Genomic DNA, 19,192 nt, shown 5'->3' on the forward strand with positions numbered 1-19,192 from the left:
TGTTCTTTTCCCATTGTGGTTGAAGAGGATTATTTATTATTTGTGTTAATAGCCAAATATAAGTTACAAATAAAATTTATACCTCTTTCAGAGTTGCCCTCTATGACTGCAATCTTGAATATATAAAATTGAGTGAAAACATTTCTAGGATCATGTCGTTCAGCTTCTGCCACTGCCTCTTTGGCCTGAAAAGAAAAACATTGGGTCCTTTTAATAAAATCTATAAGGAAGGATTTACCATATTTTACTAATATCAATAAGGTAGCCAAAATGGCTGAGGGATACTCACAATGAAAATAAATGAATCTAAGAAAAATATTTGCAGAACTGCTCTTCTAGAATGCTAATATAACAGTGAGTTATACTTCTGGAAATAGAGTAAATTAGATATGTCAGACCAACCCTCCTGCTGAAAACAGCCAAAAATGTTGGATGATATATTTATTTTTTCCAGAAGGAATAAAAGAACTGTAAATGAATTTACAGTAAAAGATAGTAAAATATTACCAAGTAAAAGAATAGTAAAAGAACTACCAAGTAAAAGATAGTAAAAGAATTACTAAGGCAAAATCTAAGGAAAACTGAGGTCTCAGAGAGGTAAACAGGAAAGTAAAGTCACTTTTATCTGGTAAGCATTTGCAAATGTAACCAAATGTTAACTTCCGTTTTGAGGGACATCACTAGGTCAGGGGAACAGACATCAAGTTCGAAGGGATCACACTCCTAGACTAGGGAAAAGCCAAAAGTAAACCCACTCCTACCCACGTTCCTAGAAAACTAACTGCAAATAAAATTACCTTAGTGCTGGATAGAAGGCAGCACAATGGGGTGGAGGCAAACAATCCATGAGGTGTAATACTAGGAGATTCATGTATTCATTGACCCAAACTATATTATACAGGAAGCTAAAAGACCTAAAGCTGAGAATTTAGTTTAGATAGTTCCCAAACATCTACAGAAGCAAATGTAAATCTTCTCTGGGGGAAAGCACCTTATCTTAGCCTTCAAAATAATTCCATAAACAATTTTTCAAGAATCATGAGTTGTACACATTACAAAAATAACAAAGCACACTCGTAAACAAGGTACCATAAACAGCAGAAACAAGAGATAGCAGAAGCAGACCCTCAAGATGCAGATACTAGAATTATGAAAAACTGGTTATAAAACATCTATGCTTTCAAAGTCTAAAGAAATACAATGTATGCTCAAAATATATTTATGTGGGTTGATACACAGTGGTACAAATTAATGCAGTTATAGTGGTTGTTTCTAGATGGTATCCATTCTGTCTCATTATTGCCTGTGCCATACAAGTTATTAAATACTTTGCGTATCAGTGAAGTTAGTAGTAGGAAACAGAGACCATAAAATGTGACCTTGGGGATTTGAAACAAAGAAGCTTTTTGAAATGAGAAACCCAATTACCCAAATTAAAACATAATAGACAGGTTTAGCAGCAGATTAGAAACAGGTGAAGAGAAAATTAGTGGGCTGAAAGATAAAACAGAATAAAATAGCCAAAGTGTAGCACAGAGAGATTACAAACATGGAAGACAGTAAAGAAAGGATTCTATACTTTCTAGGATAGCCACTAAAAGATTAGAAGCAGTAAATAATTTTCACAGTAGTAGAAGGGGAAGACTGGAATGAAAAAAAAACCGAAAATAGTATTTTTAACAAATGGTGCTGGAACAACTAGACATCCACATGTAAAAAAGTAGATCTAGACATAGACCATAAACCTCTCACAAAAATTAACTGAAAATGGATTATAACCTAAATATAAAACCCCAAACTATAAAACTCTTAGACGATAACATAGAAATTTTAGGTGAACTTGGGTTTGGCAATGACTTTTTAGACACAACACCAAAACCATATCTATGAAAGAAAAAACTGGTAAATTAAACTTAAAATTAAAAACTGCTCTGTGAAAGACATCATTAAGAGAATAATGATAAAAGCCACATATTGGGAACCAATACTTGCAAAACACATATCTAATAAAGGACTGGTATTCAACATGTATGAAGAATTCTTCAAACTCAACAATAAGAAAACAAACAACCCAAGTATAAAATGGGCGAAAGACATGAAGAAACACTTCACTAAATAAAATATACAGATGGCAAATAAGTATATGAAAAGATGCTTAACATCTTATGTCATTAGGGTTTTGCAAATTAAAACAGCAATGAGATACCACTACACATCTATTAGAGTAACTAAAATTCAAAACACTTTAACAACATATAACGCTGGCAAGGATGCGGTGCAACAGGAACTCTCATTCATCACTGGTGGGAATGAAAAATGGTATAGCCAACTTGGAAGACAGTTTGGCAGTTTCCCACAAAACTAAACACACTCTTGCCATACAATCCAGCAGTTGCACCTTTGGTATTTATTCAAATGTGTCAAAACTTTATGTCTACACAAAAATCTACATAAAGATATTTATAGTAGCTTTATTCATAACTGCCAAAATTTGGAAGCAACCAAGATGTTCTTCCATGGGCGAGTGTATAAACTAATATATCCAGATAGTGGAATATTATTCAGCACTAAAAAAATGAACTACAAACCCATAGAAGGACATGAAGGAATCTTAAATGCATATTGCTAAGTGAAAGAAACCTATTTGAAAAGGCTACACACTGCATGATTCCAATTATGTGACATTCTGGAAAAGGCAAAACTATGGAGACAGTAAAAAGATCAGTGGTTGACACTAGTTCAATGAGGGGGAGGAACGGATGAATAGGTGAACCACCGGAGGTTGAACTATTCTGTATGGTATTATAATGGTAGACACGTTTTTATACATTCATCAAACCACATATGATGTACAACACAAAGACTAAACTATAATGTAAAATACGGTCTTTAGTTAAAAATAACATATCAATATTGGCTTATCAATTGTAACATATATAGCACACTAGTGCGAGATGTTAATGACAGGGGAAACTGAGTATGTGAAGAATGGTGAGGGAGTATATGAAAACTCTTTCTGTTTCCTACTCAATTTTTCTGTAAACCTAAAACTGCTGTAACAAGTAAAGTCTATTATTTAGAAACATTGATCCCAAAGAAGGCAAGTGAGGAGAGAAAAAGAAACAGGATAGAAACGACAAATAGAAGCCAGGCATGGTGGCTCATGCCTGTAATCCCAATAGTTTGGGAGGCTCAGGCGGGCGGATCCCCTGAGATCAGGAGTTTGAGACTAGCCTGGCCAACATGGTGAAACCCCATCTATACTAAAAATATAAAAATTAGCTGGGTGTGGTGGCACACATCTGTGATCCCAGATACTTGGGAGGCTGAGGCATGAGAATCACTTGAACACGGGAGGCGGAGGTTGCAGTGAGCAGAGATTGTACCACTGCACTCCAGCCTGGGCATGGAGTGAGATTCTGTCTCAAAAAAAAAAAAAAAAAAAAAAAAAAAAAANAAAAATTAGCTGGGTGTGGTGGCACACATCTGTGATCCCAGATACTTGGGAGGCTGAGGCATGAGAATCACTTGAACACGGGAGGCGGAGGTTGCAGTGAGCAGAGATTGTACCACTGCACTCCAGCCTGGGCATGGAGTGAGATTCTGTCTCAAAAAAAAAAAAAAAAAAAAAAAAAAAAAAAAAAAAAAAAAAAAAAAATGACAAATAGAAAGCATGAAGTAAGTTATAGATTTAAACTCAAATATACCAATATTGTATTAAATGTATAAACACAAAATGCCCTAGTTAAAAAACAAAAATGGTCAGACTGGATTAAAAATATGTAACTACATGTTCTTTAGAAGTGGCACACCTAAAATAAATATATTAAAAGTTCAAAGTAAAGGGATTAGAGAAGATCTATCTGGAAAATATTAACCAAAGTGTGGATATATTAATATCAGACAAAAATGACTTTAAGGCAGAAAATAATACTAGATATAAAGATCACTTCATAACAATAAAACTTCAACAAACAAATATATTACAGTACCAATTTTGTATGTATAAATAGTATGGCCTAAAATATATAAAGCAAAAATGATAAAATTAAATAAAGAAATAGATCAATTCAAACCATAAAGGGACATTCCAGCACCTCATCTCAGTAAGTGATAGAGTAAGCACACAAAATACGAGTTTGGATACAGAAGATTCAAACAAAATGAACAAACAATCTAAATTTATACACGTATGTATACAGGTTGTCTCTGTCTTATGATTTTTTGACTTTACCACGGGTTTTTTAGGATGTAACCACATCATAAGTCTGGGAGCTCCTCACAACTAGTGATGGGGTTATGGTTTCTACTAAACGTATATTGCCTTTACATCATTATAAAATCAAAATATCATTAAGTCAAACCATCATAAGTTGTAGATGCCTGCCATTTTGCCAGCATTAACTGCATTTTCACCTTACTATATTTTCAACTTACAATAAATTTATTAGGATATAACTCCATTGTAAGTCAAGGAACATTTGTACATATATGTACATACACAGTGCCTAAAAACTGCAGAAAACACATTCCTTTCAAGCACACACAGAATATTTACAAAAACTGACCATTTACCGAACCATTAAGCAAATCTCAACTTATTTCAGTCTAAAATCAATTACAATGTTGTAATTAAGCTAGAAATCAATTACTAAATAAGTTACTCTAAAATGCCGAGAAAATCCCCATAGGTTTCAACATTCAGAAATAACATTTTTACATCATTCATGAGTCAAAGAAAAAATCACAGGGGAAATTGGAAAACATTTTGAATTGTATAATAATAAAATATTACATGTATTAGTGTTCTCCAGAGAACACGAATTTTTCATTTTCCATTAAGTCTCTGTGTTGGTATCTCCACAATAGATGAAGTAGCCACCTCTCCTAGGCTTCATGAACTTTCCTTGTACAGGAAAAGACCCCCACCAATCAACACAGTCAGAGATTCTGGGGGTCTCTCAAACCTTCATGCTAGTCCAGCCTGCTTGCTTTGTTCTTTTCAGCCCCTAGGCATGTAAGGTATGCCTGGTCACATCAGTGCACTGGGACAAGTTATACTGAAGCCGGTTCCATGGGTGATTCCCAGCAAAGTTGGATGGTTAGACACTTTGTCCAACTCTTTCTCTTCCCCAGGGAGAAGCTGAGAGCTAGAGATTTTTGTCTACTTGCTCTGCGCTGAACTTAGGAGAAGGAGGTCTATGGTGACTGCCAGCTAAAATCTCCACCTCTGGCCAGGCGCGGTGGCTCACGCCTGTAATCCCAGCACTTTGGGCGGCCAAGGTGGGTGGATCACTTGAGGTCAGGAGTTTGAGAACAGCCTGGCCAATATGGTGAAATCCCGTCTCTACTAATAATAAAAAAAAATTAGCTGGGCGTGGTGGTGCATGCCTGTAGTCCTGGCTATTCAGGAGGCTGAGGCAAGAGAATCACTTGAGCCCAGGAGGTGAAGGTTGCAGTGAGCCGAGATTGTGCCACTGCCCTCCAGCCTAGGTGACAGAGCAAGACTGTTTCAAAAAAAGAAAAAAAAAATCTCCGTCTCTGCTCTCACTTGCCTCCAAATGGCTAGATAATGCCAGGTCCTGTCACCACTTTGGGATAGGCAAGTCAGAGGCCAGTCATTTCGGTAGCCCATGGAAAAGTAATGGTGTTAGATGCCTGGACCAACTCTTTCCCTCCTGACAAAGAAGCAGGGCAGCTGTGGTTTTTGTGTGTTCACTCTGTAATGAGCTGGGGGGTAGGAACTATGGTATTTACCAGCCCGAGCCACTGTCTTCGTTCTCCCCAGCCAGCTATACTATGCTAAACCTGTCAGAGCTTCAAGACTAGCAAGATAGATGCCAGATCTTGGGGTAACCCCAGAGAAGCTGGGGCATTGAATACTCTTCCTCTCCCCAGATCAGTTCTTTCTCTCCACAGAGGGAAGCTGAGAGCTGGAATTTTTAATCTGCTCACTCTGTGCTGCCTAGGGCAGAGAAGCATGATGTCGACCAGTCCAAGCTGCTATATCTATTTTCCTCCAGGTGGCTAGACTGTGCCAGGCCTGTGAGAGCTCCAACACTGGCAGGACAGAAGCCAGTCCTCTGGTGAGTCCCCTCAGAAAAGTTGGAGTTCTGTACACATGAACCAATTTTCTCTCTCCCATGGTTGAAGTTGGGAGCTAAAGGGTCTCTTTCTGATCATATGTTGTGCCCAGGAGTAGGGATTCTAGTAAGAGAGTTTCCTGAATCTCCATGCAGGCTTTGGTGAGTCTGGTTTTACATTTACCCAGAGAGCAGGAGTCTTTTGATCAGTTTCTGGATTTCTCATAAAGAGAATTTGTCCATGAATTATTGCTGAATCAGTATGCTTGTTGAGGGAAGGGGCGTTCAGGGCTTCCTACTCCATCTTACTGGCATCACTATCCAGATAGCTTTACATTTTAGGGAAGAAATGACTCAAGTTTTACAAACTTTTCTAGAGAACAGAGAAAGGAATGCTCTGCAACTTTTTAATAAAATTGGCATGACCTTCATATAAAACCGAATAAGGACAAACATGAAAATAAAATTAGAGACCAATTTCACTCACAAAGAGAAATGCAAATATCCTAAAAAAAAATATTTACAAACCAAACCAAGTAAAGTAGGAAAAGAATAACATCATGACTGAGTTTTCTCCAGGATTGAAAGGTTGGCTTAAACCAAAAACTGGCCGAGCGCACTGGCTCACACCTGTAATTCCAGCACTTTGGGAGGCGGAACGCCTGAGGTCAGGAGTTCGAGACCAGCCTGGCCAAAATGATGAAACTCCATCTCTACTAAAAACACAAAAATTTGTTGGGCATGGTGGTGCATGTCTGTAGTCCTGGCTATTCATGAGGCTGAGGCAGGAGAATCGCTTCCACCCGGGAGGCAGAGGTTGCAGTGAGCTGAGATTGTGCCACTGCACTCCAGCCAGACTGACAGAGCAAATCTCAGAAAAAAATAAAATAAAATATAAATAAATAACTCCATCAATATAATTCAACACATTAGCGACATAAAGGAGAAAAAAAAATCATATTATCATCCCAACAAAACAAAACATAAAACCTCTTAACAAATGAGCCATAGATGAGGACCTCCCAAATCTGATGTATGTTATCTGTACTGGGTTGAATATTATCCCCTCCAAAATTCGTGGCCTCAGAATGCAACCTAATTTAGAAATTAGGTCTTTGTAGATATAGTCAAGTTAAGATGAGGTCATAATGGATAAGATGAGCTTTAATCCAATGACTGGTGTCCTCATAAGAAGAGGGAAATTTGGACACAGACACAGATAGTTGAACACCATATGAAGACAGAAGATACAGCAATAACACCATGCAATGACAGAGGCAGAAATTGGAGTGATGAACCTACAAGTTAAGGATTACTGGCAAACATTAGAGTCTGGGAAGAATCCTCTGCTAAAGTCTTCAGAGAGAGCATAGCTTTATCGACACCTTGATTTTGGACTTCCAGCCTCCAAAACTATAAATGTATACATTTCTGTTGTTTTAAGCCACCCAATTTGTAGTACTTTGTTATAGCATCCCTAGGGAACTAATACTGTATCTATACAACAACGCAAAAAAAACCCTAAAGCAAACATCACACTTAATGGCAATTTATGGTAGCTTTACCTTTTAAATCCGAAACACCACTTTAATTCAACATAGTAGTTGAATTATTAGACAAAATAAGACAAGAAATATATAAAGCATATTGAAAAAGAAGAAACACAATTGTCAATTTATATAATTGGATATGCAGACAACCCAGAAGAATTTATAAGCAAATTATTACAATTATTAAGAGACTTTAGCAAAGGTAGCTGTGTGTGTGTGTGTGTGTGTGTGTGTATATGCCATATGAGCATGTATATATATGGCATATATATACATGCCATATGTATATATATGCCATATGAGGCTGGGCATGGAGGCTCATGCCTGTGATCCCAGCACTTTGGGAAGCTGAGGTGAGAGGATCATCTGAACCCTTAAAGCTTACCCACTAGAGCTCCCCTCTGAGACAGGCTCCACACTAAGGAGAAACTGCGGAGAGTACAATAAAAAACTGAACAGGACAGTGACAACAAAGATGAAAGAAAAGGTATAGATCAGTGTTGTCCAATAGAGTTCTGTGATGGTGGAAAGGTTCTATATTTGTGCTATTCAATAGAATGGTCATGCTAAATAGTCACACATGGCTATTTAGCACTTGAAATGTGGCTACTGCAATTGAAGAAATAAATTTTTATAACTTTATTTAATTTTAATTAATTTAAATTTAAATGTACATAGCCACACATGCCTCATTGTTATCACATTGGACAGTGTGGGTGTACACCAAAAGACAGGGAGAAGCAGAGCCAGGAAATCTCAGAAAAAAAGTTGCCTTATTTTTAAACACTAACAAACCAAACCAAACCGAAAACAAGAAAGGGAGCTCTGTGAAGTAGTAACACTTTCTAAATGTCTACCTTTTTATAAGTTAAGGAAAACTAATTTCACATCAAAATGAGAAACAGTAAAGCTTTAAGGTAAATACTCTAAAAAGTTGTAAAATATATAAATAAAAAAGCAGCAGCAGCAAAGTATCCCCACAGAAAATGAAAGCATGTCACAAAAATGTGCTAAAAAAAGGTCAAAATCATAACTGACTATTTCAAAATGAGCTAAACACATTTAAAAATGATACAAGATATGAAAGATCAACATAAATAAGAATTAGAGGCGGGGCATGGTGACTCACACCTGCAATCCCAGCACTTTGGGAGGCTGAGGAGGGCGGATCACCTGAGGTCAGGAGCTCTGCCTGGCCAGCCTGGCCAACATGGTGAAACCTCGTCTCTACAAAAATACAAAAATTAGCCAGGCATGATGGTGGGTGCCTGTAATCCCAGCTACTCGGGAGGCTGAGGGAGGAGAATTGCTTGAACCTGGGAGGCGGAGGTTGCAGTGAGCCGAGATAGCACCACTGCACTCCAGCCTGGGCAACAGAGCGAGACTCAGTCTCAAACAAACAAACAAAACCATAGAAATAATTAGAAAAACTCAGAAATGAGGTGGTAGAGCTAAGGAAAATATTAGAAGTAAAAGAAGTAATTTCAGAAATGAAGACTAACAAGAAGAAAGTCAAAAGTAAATAAATACAGCCAATAATGCCAAAAGAGACTAAAAGTCAAAAAGAAGAAAAAATTTGAAGTTAAGAAGGAATGAAGATAATGTATATTTTACCACAGTAAAAGATAAACACTAAAAAATGAAGATACTCAAAGTGATCTACAGATTCAATGTAATCCCTGTGACAATTCCAAGGGCATTTTTTTTTCATAAATACAAAAACCCATCCTAAAATTCATATGAAGTTTCAAGGGATCCTGATTTCAAGACTTAGCTATGAAGATACAGTAATCAAAACAGTATAGTACTGAGATAAGGACTGACATGTAGACCAATGGAATGTAATAGAGAGCCCAGAAATAAACCCTCACATATATGGTGAAATGGTTTTTGACAAGGGTTCCCAAACTATTCAATGGGAAAAGGACAGTCTTTTCAACAAATGGTGCTGGGAAACCAGGATATCCACATGCAAAAGAAAGAAATTGGATCTTTACCTTATATCACACATAAAAATTAACTCAACATGGATTAAAGGTGGAAACATAAGAGGTAAAACTACACAAGTCTTAGAAGAAAACACATGTGAAAATCTTCATGACATTGGATTTGGAAATGATTTGGATATGACACCCAAAGCACAGTTGACAAAAGAAAAATCAGATAAATGGGCCTCATCAAAAAATTTTAAAATCTACTGCTCTTCAAAAGACACTAAGAAAAGACAACCCACAGAATGCGAAAACATATTTGCTAGTCATATTTTGGTAAGGGGTTAATATCTGAAATATATAAATAATTCCTACAACTCAACCACTATAAAATACAAACCCCAATTAAAAATGGGCAAAGGACTTCAATAGGCGTTTCTCCAAAGAAGATACACAAATGGCCAATAAGCACATGAAAATATGTTCAACATCACTGGTCATTAGGGAAATGCAAATCAAAAACACAATAAGAGAACACTTCAAATCCATGAGGATGGCTTTTGTCAAAAAACTTAAAAATAGTAAGTGTTGACCAGGATGTGGAGAAATTGGAATACTTGTGCATTACTGGTGGGAATGTAAAATGGTACAACCATTGTGGAAAAAAGTATGATGATCGTTCAAAATGTTAAACATAGAATTACCATATGACCCAACAATTATATTATTAGGTAAATGCTAAAAAAAAAAAACTGAAAGCAGGAACTCAAAAAGATACTTGTAATATCTATGTTCATGGAAGTATTTACTCATAATAGCCAAAATGTCAAAGCAACCCAAGTGTTCAATGAATAGATGAATGGATAAACAAAATGTGGTACAGTCATGTGTCACTTAACAACAGGGGTACATTCTGAGAAATGTGCCATTAGGCAATTTCATCTTTGTGCAAACACCATAGTGTACTTACACAAACTTAGATGGTATAGCCTACTATACATGACTATATGGTATAGCCCATTGCTCCTAGGCTACAAATCTCTATAGCATGTGACTGTACTGAATACTGCAGGCAATTTTAATGGTAAGTATTTGTATATCCAAACATATCTAAAACTAGAAAAAGTACAGTACATATAGAGTATAAAAGATAAAAAATGGTACACCTGTATAGGGTACTTACATGAATGGAGCTTGTAGGACTGGAAGCTGCTCTGGGTAAGTCAGTGAGTGCTGAGTGAATGTGACGGCCTAGGATATTACTGTATACTACTACAGACTTTACAAACACTGTATACTTAGGCTATGCTCAATTTATAAAATGATATTTTTCTTTCTTCAATAATGTAGTTTACTGTAACTTTATTTATTTACTTATTTATTTATTTATTTTAATTATACTTTATGTTCTAGGGTACGTGCACAACATGCAGGTTTGATACATATGTATACATGTACCATGTTCGTGTGCTGAACCCATTAACTCGTCATTTACATTAACTTTATAAACTTTTTAATATTTACAAAACTTGTTGAGTATTTTGTAATAACACCGAGCTTAAAATACAAACATTGTGCAGTTATACAAAATATTTCCTTTTATATCCTTATTCTATAAGATTTTGATTTTAACATTTTAAAATCTTTTTTGACTTTTCAAACTTTTTTGTTAAAAACTAAGAGATGAGCAAACACATTAGCCTAGACCTACACAGGGTCAGGATCCTCAGTGTCACTGTCTTCTACCTCCACATCTTGTCCCACTGGAAAGTCCTCAGGGGCAATAGCATGCATGGAACTGTCACTTACTATGATAATGCCTTCTGGAATACTTCCTGAAGGACCTGTCTGAGGCTGTTTTATGGTTAATTTTGTTTTATGTGCTCTAAAATAGCAATAAAAGGCTGGGCGTGGTGGCTCACACCTGTAATCCCAACACTTTGGGAGGCCAAGATGGGAGGATCACCTGAGGTCAGGAGTTCAAGACCAGCCTGGCCAACATGGTGAAATCCCGTCTCTACTAAAAATACAAAAAGTATCCGGGTGTGGTGGTACACGCCTGCGATCCCAGCTACTTGGGAGGCTGAAGCAGGAGAATCACTTGAATTCAGGAGGTGAAGGTTGCAGTGAGCTGAGATTGTACCACTGAGACTCCGTTTCAAAAAATAAAATAAAATAAAACAAAATAGCAATAAAAGTATAGTATAGTAAGTACTGGATGATAGGAATTTTTCATCTCCATTATAATCTTATGGGACTACTGTTGTATATGTGTTCCATCATTGACTAAAATGTTATGTGGCACGTGACTGTATATACGTACAATGAAATATTATTCAGCCTTAAAAAAGAAGGAAATCCTGACACACGTTGCAACATGGATGAACCTTGAGGACAATTTGCTAAGCCAGTCACAAAAGAACAAATACTACATGATCCAATTTATATTAAGCACCTACAATAGTCAAGATCATAGAGACAGAGCATAGAATGGTAGTTTCCAGGGACTAGGGGAGGGGAAATGGGAAATTTTATTTAAAGGGTATAGTGTTTCAGTTTTGCAAGATAAAAGAGTTCTGAAGACAGATGGTGGTGGTGGTTTTACAACAATGTGCCTGTACTTAATGCCACTGAACTGTGTACTTAAAATGGTTAACTGTAAATCACTTTCAGTGGTAAATTTTATGTTATATATGTATTTTACCACAATTGAAAAAAATCAATTGAATTTCTATATGTTAGCAATGAAAAACTGGAAATTGAGATTAATAGACCAAGATCATTTGCAATATCATCAAAAACATAAATTCTTTAGGATAAAGTTAACAAAATATATACAAGATTTTTATGCTTGAAAACCACAAAATATTGATGAGAGAAATTAAGGAAGACCTAAATAAGTAGAGATCTACTCTGTATTAATGGATTGGAATACTTATTAATACTGTTAAGTTGTTAACTGTCTCCAAATTGATCTATAAATTCAATGCAATCTCAATCGAAATACCAGCAGGCATTTTTATATTTGACAAGCTAATTTTAACATTTAAATGAAAATGTAGATAATCTAGAATAGTCAAAATGATTCCAAAAAGGAACAAAGTTAAGGATTTACACAGCTTAAGTTTTCTACTTACTATAAAACTACAATGATCAAGAGAATGAGGTATTAGCATAAGAATAGATATCTAGAACCAATGAAATATAATACGGTCCAGAAACAGATTCAAACACTTATGACCAATTGATTTTTGACAAAAGTGCCAAGGCAATTCAATGGAGAGAGGATAGTCTTTCAATACTGGTGCTTGAACAACATGATGTCTATATGGAAAAAAAAATGAAACTTGATCTATTTCACACACACACACAAACACACACACACACACACACACACAAACACACACATATACTTACTTTATTCAAGATAGATCACAGACCTAAACACAAAAGCTAAAAGTATAAAATTTTTAGAAGGAAGCATAGAAGAATTTTTTTGCCATTTTGATGTAAGCAGAGATTTCTTAAATAAGACACAATAAGACATAAACCATAAAAGAAAAATATAATAAATTTGATTTCATTAAATTAAAACCCATAACATATCTAGTAGAACAGTTAAAACTTAAAAGATTGGACATGCCATATGTTGACAAGGATGTGGATGAACTGGCATTCTCATTCATTGCTGGTATGCTGGTAGGTATGTATAATGGTACAGCTGCTTTGGAAAACAGCTTGACAGTTTCTTATAAACTTAAAAATGCACTTATCATATGATCCAGCAATTTCATTTCTAGAAACTTTAGTTTCTCCAAAGAGAAACCAAAACAAATACCCACACAAAGACCTGTACTTCAATGTTCATAGTAGCTTTATTCATAATAGCCTCAAACTGAAAACAACGAAAATACCCATTAGCAGATGAACAGATAAACAAATTGTGATATATCCACACAATGGACTACTACTCAGCAATAAAAAAAAAAAAACTATTGATATATTCAACAACAAGGGTGATTCTCTAAAATTCTAAAATTGAGTGAAAGAAGCCAGATTTTAAAAACAGGTGAAGTACATACCATGTAATTCCATTTATATGAAACTCTACGAAAGATAAATCTAACCTATAGTGATGGAAAGCATGCCAGTCATTGCCTGGGGCTGGGAGTGGAGGTGAGGATTGACTGAGAAGGAACACAAGGAAATCTCTCGGGATAATGGAAGTCTTCTATATCTAGACCATGGTAGTAGGTAAATTTGGGGTATAAATTTGTCAAAATCATCGAACTATACCTAAAATGAATGCATTTTTGTATGTAAATTATATTTTTATAAATTCATTTTAAAATAAATTAGTAATGACTTGTAAGGGTTCCTTTAGTTTTAAAATTCAGTGATTAATGAGCCTAGTCCCCCACAAAATCCTCTTTGACTATAATAAATTTTATCAGGTTATACTGATATTTTAGAAAAATGTGGGCAGAAGATACCTCAAAGTTCTCTTAGTCAAAAAATTCTTCTGATGCTTGAATCTCCTCTATAACATTTATACCAAGTCATTCAGTCTTTACTTAAATATATTCAAGAAGAGAGAATTCACTCTATTTTAAGAAAATCCATTTCAGTGTTTTGGTATGTCAAATCATTAGAAAGGGTTTCCTTATGATAATCCAAAATCTCACTCTTTGTAGGTCTCAACCATGGAAACACTCATGAAATAAATTTAATTTCTTTACTCCCTGACAGCCATTCAAACATTAGAAAAAAGCTATCATGTTCTCCTAAATCTTCCATTTCCCAAGTTTAACATCCTCACTTCCTTTAACTGTTCTTCAAATAAGATGGTGTTTAGTGCTCTCACCATCCTGAGTGCCTTCCTCTTGGCACACTTGGGTTTGTCAATATCCTCCTTCAGAAGTGGTGCCCCTCAATCCAATACAACAGAGATGCTCCTCAACTCATGATGGGGTTACATCCTGATAAACCCATGGTAAACTGAAAATATCCTAAGTAGGAAGTGCATTTTCAACTTAAGGTGGATTTATCTAGACATAACCCCATGGTAACTTGAGGAGCTTATTGAATGAGTATTGCTTTCATACTATCATAAGATTGATAAATCCTAAATTGAACCCTTGTAAGTCAAGAGCTGTCTATACAGTTGTTCCCTGGTATCTGTAGAGGATTGGTTCCAGGACACCCTCAGGTATCACAACCTGCAGATCCTCAAGTTCTTTATAGTAGTTGCATATAACCTACACACATCCTTTTGTATACTTTAAATAATCTCTAGATTACTTACACCTAATACAATGTAAATGTTCTGTAAATAGTTGTTACATTGTATTGTTTTATATTTGCATTATTTTCTATGTTGTATTGCTATTTTTTAAATTGTTTTTTTCTGAATATTTTCAGCCTGTGTTTGATTGAATCTGTACTTCAGATATATTCTAACCAGAGCAGAATAGAGGGTAATTGTCACTTTTTCTCCTTCTATACATTAAATCTCTATGGATTCAACCTAATTTGAGTAAACTTAGTACTTTTGGCTTATGCAGTGCTTATAGTCAATCAAATGTACAAGTGATTCACATATGCTGGTGTTAAAGCCGTATTTTATCTATTTTGTTCTTGTACAATTGGTTTTGGGGATCCAATTAGAGGATGTTTTGTTGTTTCCTGTTTGTCTTGGTCTTGCTAGAATAGGCTCATCATTTCAACCTATTAAGGTCCCTTAAGATCTGACTCTATCTTCTAACAAATCAGTTACTCTTTTCAGCTTCACATCATATGTACATGCAATCAATATTCACAAATGTCCTAATCTATATAGTCCTATTCTAAGTTCATCTGGTATGTACCACACAATGATGAGTGATTGAACAGTATTTTATTGTTTTCTAATTATTTTATATATGTAAATATTGTTTCTGCATTAATATTTTAGGCTCACTTACAGAATAGATCATGTCTTCTACTTATTCTATAGTGCTTGGCACAGATTAGACATTCAATATTCATTGACTTGAAATCTCAATTAGGGTATTTTTACAGTATAGCTGTATCAAATGAGTCACAGCTGACCTTCATCTGATGTTTCTTTAGTGCTTTTTTTTTTTTTTTACATCCATATAGATGCATTTGTGGGAAAGGTACATCTACCTAAGAATTACAAAACAAAACTCGGAATCAGTCAAGCACAAGCTGATGAAGTACAGAGGCCACAGTGCCATCTAGTGAATATCACTAGTTTATGCCTGCTGGTCCCAAGCTCATTTTTGGTCCTATAATAGAAGGGCATGATTTTTCGAACTTTATATGGTAAAGAGAAACAATATATAATCAGCACATGAGACATAACTGTCTTCACTTTAAGTCACATATCCTATGAATAGTCTCATCTTTGTGGCTGTTGTAAGTCTTATGGCCATTCTGTGGTTTGAGAGTGTAGTTCAGTTTTATCAAACTAGAGTAGTACTAATGACATTCATCTACCTAAACTGCAGTTGCAAGCTGAGGATGGGACTTCTGTATTGAGTTAAAGAGTACCCAATTGTGCATTCCCATTAACTTATACAGATTATCACCAAAACAAGTCATTATCTATCTACCAACTAACATTAAGGTTTTATTATGGTTTGCAGCAAAATCCCAAGGTATGATAAATTGCTTCTGTATTTAGAACCCAAGTTCATTTCCCTCATCCTTAATCCATTCAAGCCTATGACTTGCACAAACCAAACATTTTAAATCCTCAAAATAATATAGCAAAATCATGCTACTGGGCTTAAGGCACTACAAACACCTCAAAGGTAGAGTCGATATCTATGAAACGACATTGTTTAATATTGTCTCATGCAAAGTACTGAAGATATCTGAATGGATAATAGCAATTTAAAAATTTGTATTTATACAATTTAGAAAACAAACCAAAGAAATGATCTATAATTAGCATTGTTATCTCAAAAAGATGTTGCCAAGTGTGTGAGCTAATGAATCTGTAACCTAATCTACTAAAAGTTCAGAGGAATCTATTTCCCAACTCCCTTGGCCTGCCTGCCCAAATTAACTTCTAACCTATGATTCAATATTTCATTTTAAATCAAAATAAAATGTGTTCTCCTCACCCTCAAAAGAGGAAAGAGCTGAGCTGGAGAAAGTTATAGTGGGATGATTTTTAATAATACAATCTCATTCAGTTCTGATAATCAAAGAGCAGTCACAGATCTTAATCACTATTAATTTCCAATTATGCATAGTAGCAAGGACAGAAATAGCATGAGGAAATGGAATTCCTTTATCAGAGGAAGTTGATTGACAGGTATTTATTGAGTCTCTATAACTATTTTTAATGTAATGAGCATCTACTATGCATTAGGCACTATGCTGGGTACAAGGGCAAATAAAGATAAGATATGGTCTCTATCCTCAAGGAGGTGACTGACAGTCCAATAGATGACTAAGACAGGTATAGAAATAGCTAAAATATAATGCAGAAAGTAAGTATCTGGGGATAAACAGAACAGTTACAAAGTCTTGGAGGAAAGGCAAGACAAGGAAATTTCCTCAGGAAGCTAAGAATGTCATTAAGAGTTAGGCTTTGAAAAAGGGAATTTTAAGCTAGGCTTTGAAAAGGGAATTTTTAGGTATGCAGGAAAGAGGTAATTTGCAATCAAGAAGCATGAAAAAAGATACTCAGGTAGAAAACATAGATCATGGCTAGGAAGCAGCAAGTACTCCAGTTGAGGACAAACATAGTATACAAGGAAATAAAACAGAAACAGTTTCCATGAAAGTAGGTTGTTATAAAGCCAGGAAGCCCCTTGGATTATGTCTCCTGACATAAGTCTACTTCCCTTTGACTTTCTGCTATGTTTTGATCCAGCACAAAAGCCCTCACCAGAAGCCAAGCAAATGCCAGCACCATAGCCCTTGAACTTCCCAGCCTGCAGAATCATGAGCTTAAATAAACCTATTTTCTTTATAAATGACTCAGTCTTAGGTATTCTATTATACTAACACGAAACAGACTAAGACACCACTACTTCCCTGATCACATCTCCTAATTGCCCTAATGTTCCCTCGGCTCCAGCCACAGTGGTCTCTTTGCCATTCTTTAAATACCCTAGGGCCTTTGCAGTTGTTATTCCCTCCGTCTGGAATGCTCTTTTTCCTCTATTCAAGTTAGAACAGTGCTACAAAAATTGTTTCCACTGATAGCTTCCCTGTGGTTTTCCCTCAGTACTTTTACAACTGTCAGATATTTCAGGTTAGTTATCCTAATACATAACTTAGTCTCCGTTTCAGAGGTTGTCTTAAAATATTTGAGTTTTTAAACAATTTGTAAGAGATATGTACATACTTTCAGATGCATTGAAAATAATTCACCATTACTTTCTATTTTTTCCACTGAGATTGCTGAGCTGAGCATATTTCATATGCAGGGCACTCTGTTTGGGCTTATATTATATAAGAATGAAAATAAATTTTATTTTTATAAATTTTACCTTCTGGAGATAATAATAACCTTTCCTTTTTTTACTCACTATATTCACTGTCTTCTTAATGGTATTTCCATGGAGGAGCTTTTTATACCTTCATCAGGGTGCAGTAAAAATGCTGCTCTGTGTAAAAGGATTATGATGGTGTACAGACTTCCACTGTCAGACACCTTCCTTTGGGTAAATATTTATGTGAAATGAGGCACCGAATTTAAAATAGTCCTAAAGAAGCTGCATACTCTCCTTGACAACAACAACAAAGAAGTTTGTGTGTGCACAGTTGGTTTAGCAGTGTCTGGCATAGAGAAATAAAGACGAAAATACACTTTGGTCTTGTAATATTTATAGCATTGCCAGTTTAACCATCGTGCCCTATTTAGGAATATTTTTTGAGTGAGATTTATTTTAATATCTAAGAACACAGTCTTAAGTTGCTGAGCGACGCTGGTGCTAACTGGAGAGGATAGCGAAGTACTTGCGTGCTGTTCCGTGAAGGATGAAGAGGCAACTTGCATTGGTAGAATCTTCCTAAATTCTTGCTTACCCCAACAAAGAAGACATTGCTAACAATGAGGTAGCCACTTGGAAATGCTGTGTTAGGCTTTGTAGGCTTTTGTAGGCTTTTGTAAGAAACATTGTCTTTATGAGTTTATAACTGAGAAAGGCAAGAGATTCCATTTTGTAATTCTGAGTAGTGCCTATCCACGTACGGCAGCAACTTGTGTGTGTGGTGCTCCTATTATGAGAGAGTGAGCCAGTCCGCATAGTGCTTATATTCCAGGCGACTGCACGTGAAGCTAAAATGCATCATGACTGTAAAATTTTGAATCTTTCTAAAATGCACATAACCTTCACTTTAAAAACTAAAAATAATTGCCATTGCATTATAAATCTATTCAAACTTTATATATACTGACTGACTTCCCTAATAGAGTTACCTGTCATGGCTTGAGCTCCTTAGAGACTCCGTGTTCTCACATGAGCATCACTTTTTGAACTGTGTTGTGTTAAACTGTGTGAATGTGCTGGCCTTGGCACTAAAGGGCATTAGAGTGCCACACACAAAGCATTATAGCCTTTTCTCTCTTCTTCTTCTTCTTCTTTTTTTTTTTTTTTTTTTT

General features: G+C 35.7%; 1 protein-coding gene across 1 annotated transcript in view; it reads right to left on the bottom strand.

The window, feature by feature from the left end:
• The window catches only part of LOC108512568 (testis-expressed sequence 11 protein-like), a gene marked incomplete at both ends in the record, with an annotated part of 69,830 nt that overhangs the window by 37,934 nt on the left and 12,704 nt on the right, over positions 1-19,192 (bottom strand). Inside the window, one exon of the mRNA XM_017847850.1 lies at positions 83-185. Coding sequence (XP_017703339.1) covers positions 83-185 — 103 coding nt within the window. The remainder of the gene's footprint in view (positions 1-82; positions 186-19,192) is intronic.

The sequence above is a fragment of the Rhinopithecus bieti genome, unplaced genomic scaffold (assembly GCF_001698545.2).
Source record: "Rhinopithecus bieti isolate Rb0 unplaced genomic scaffold, ASM169854v2 scaffold_31047, whole genome shotgun sequence".
Lineage (NCBI taxonomy): Eukaryota > Metazoa > Chordata > Mammalia > Primates > Cercopithecidae > Rhinopithecus > Rhinopithecus bieti.